General features: G+C 56.2%; 2 protein-coding genes across 2 annotated transcripts, besides 3 other annotated features; both read right to left on the bottom strand.

The window, feature by feature from the left end:
• Positions 1-57: 57 nt before the first annotated feature.
• Positions 58-104: a microsatellite.
• Positions 105-186: 82 nt separating this feature from the next.
• Positions 187-203: a microsatellite.
• A 14-nt stretch (positions 204-217) lies between these two features.
• Positions 218-1,492, bottom strand: TraAM80_10415 (putative mucin-like glycoprotein; the record flags this gene model as incomplete). Its single annotated transcript, XM_029387034.1, has 1 exon — positions 218-1,492. The coding sequence occupies one exon, from the start codon at positions 1,490-1,492 to the stop codon at positions 218-220; it is 1,275 nt and encodes a 424-aa protein (XP_029233102.1).
• A 249-nt stretch (positions 1,493-1,741) lies between these two features.
• Positions 1,742-1,780: a microsatellite.
• A 313-nt stretch (positions 1,781-2,093) lies between these two features.
• Positions 2,094-2,406, bottom strand: TraAM80_10414 (uncharacterized protein; the record flags this gene model as incomplete). Its single annotated transcript, XM_029387033.1, has 1 exon — positions 2,094-2,406. A coding segment is annotated over one exon (313 nt), but the record flags the coding sequence as incomplete, so codon positions are not given.

Here is a 2,406-nt window from a genome sequence, read left to right as displayed (position 1 = left end):
TGGCAGCAGCAAACACAAAAGAAGGGATCGCACCCACTGGAAACGTGTATGAAGTAGGCAAAAGCAAAAAAGAAAGAAATGAAAAACAAGAACAAAAAAAACAATCCCTCAAAGCACAGGAGAGACGTTGCGCCACAGAAACGACAAGCAAAATAAACACACAAAGAGTCTGCGGCGTCTGTGCCAGTGTGTGTGTGTGTGTGGTTGCGTTTCACCATTACCCAGTAGCGCAGGCAAGGGCAGCCACGAGCAGCAGCAGCAGAAGCGATGTGGGCACAAACGGCGTGGTGGTGTAGCTGCCGTCGGAAGAATTGGTCACAATGTTCCCAGTGGCGCTGCTCTTGATGGTGGTATTGTGCACCAAAGCCTGTGCGGCGCCAGCAACGGACTGCGCAAGGCCTGTTGACTTGCTGGTGTCGTGCTCCGTCTTCTTCTGGCGCTCAGCACCCCCTTCTTGCTCCCTGCCACTCGCCGCATTCGTTTCCCCCGGGGAACCGTGAGCGTCACTTTGCGCCGGATCACCTCCCGCTTGTGATTCTGCGGCCGGCCTGGTTGGAGTATCGTTGGTGTCCCCACCTGCACGGAAAAGAGCGCCCTCAGCAGTCTGGTGTTCGTTGCCAACGTCATATAAAGACTGGCTACTTGAAGGAAGGGATCCGGGGATTGTTGGTGGAGCGCCGGTAGGCAGAGGGGCAGAGGCTGCTGGAGGCTCGACTGTGGGAGCTGCGCCGCTGCTGGGCTCAATATCACTCTTAACCTCCTCCTCAGCACGCTCGACCTCTTCACGGCTTTGGGGCACTTTGCCAATCTGCCCGCTCTGAACGGCATTTCCACGAGCCACCTGCTGCTTACCCCGCTGGTCAGTTGTCTCCTTTTCCTCGCGCTGTGGGCCACCACCATCTTTCGCCAGCCCTTTCAATGGTGTACTGCTCACTGGGCCGTTCTCCCCCGGGGCCTTCTCCTGTGAGTTTGCCGCTGGTGTTGATGGTCTAGCAGCAGGTTCCAGAGCAGACTTTTGGGTTGTTGTTTGATCCGCAGCTTTTTTATTGCAAACACCTGACGTAACAGAAGAGAAAGTGCCAGCGCTGTTTGCTGGTACTGAGCGGTTGCACACCTGTTTGCCATCCCTTCTTGCAAATTGCATCGTGAACGCAACGGCATCACTCCTGGTAACACACGCATCGGTACAGTTTGAACCGTTGTACAGAGCATCAGCGCTATCGCACAGCCATCCGCAAGTATCTTTTGGCGATTCCACATTCGCTTCGGCGACAGGCGCACAAGTTTGCCAACCCGTCTCTCCAGAAAAGCGCCATTTTAAATTTCCCTCAGTCCGCTCACAAGCCACCTCCACCTGCAACCATACTTCTTCCACAACGGCAGCAGGAATAGTTGGACCTACCTCCCCCCACGCGGAGGAGAGGCAGCCGCACAGCAGCGCAAGGACCGCCAGGACACACACCGCACGGTGCCGCACCGTCGCCATCGCCATCCGTCGTATTAGTAGTAACAGGAGAAGAGTCGCTGCGAGGCAGCAGGGGCGAGAAGGAAAGAAACAAAAGCAAGGGAGGTCGAGGTAGCAAAGAGTGAGTGCGGTGGGAATAGAGAAAGAAAGAGAGAATGAAGAAAAGACGGTAGCCCACCAATTATGCGCAGCGCCCTGCAGCCGCAAAAGGGAATAATTTGCTCCGCCCCCATCCCGTGCAGGTGTCTTTAGTAACGCCAGCACGTGGGAGAAGGTAAAAAAAAAAAAATGAAAATAAAATAAAAAACCTAAAAAGCGCGCTGCCGTGAGATCACGAGACGCAGTGCCTCCTTCGCACAGCAGGGCACCCCACTGGGCACAACTCGTATCCGCAGGCAAAGACAAAATGCTCCAAAAATTACTTCGATAGAACCGCCATCCGCCACCTCACTTCGCTGCCTCCCCAGCCTTTTCCTCCTCCTGTGCCCTCGCCGCTCCCCTGCTACCTGCCCGGCACCGCAGACACCTTCGTACAACACGACCGCAGACGGCCCTGACGCGCCGGTTCCCGCAGCACCGCAGCATTCCGACTCTCTGCGCCGCCCAATTTCACGGGAATTGCAGCACCTCAGCCATGTGTGTTTATTGGCGCACCATCCGCACACCGCACCTCAATCATCTCCCACAAAAAAACTTTACCGCAGAAGCTCCCCACTCCCCGAAACGCCTCGCCATACACCCAGTGAACCTCTGGAGCATGCCGGCGTCCGTGCAGTGCGCATCCACCGCAGCAAACCGCCGTCCTTCTCCAATCCAAACAGAAAGGAGCGTCCAACAGCGAAAAGTGCTTGGACTCCGGTTTACGCAGCACCCCGCAGTCAACCCCGATCTTCTCAGGCTCGTGGTTCCGTGGAATTAATTCGACCGGCTTGGCGGTGTGC

This window comes from Trypanosoma rangeli (genome assembly GCF_003719475.1).
Source record: "Trypanosoma rangeli strain AM80 chromosome Unknown Tra_15.4_contig_00952, whole genome shotgun sequence".
Lineage (NCBI taxonomy): Eukaryota > Euglenozoa > Kinetoplastea > Trypanosomatida > Trypanosomatidae > Trypanosoma > Trypanosoma rangeli.
The sequence above is the reverse complement of the archived record's forward strand: the minus strand, read 5'-3'. Positions and strand labels throughout refer to the sequence as shown.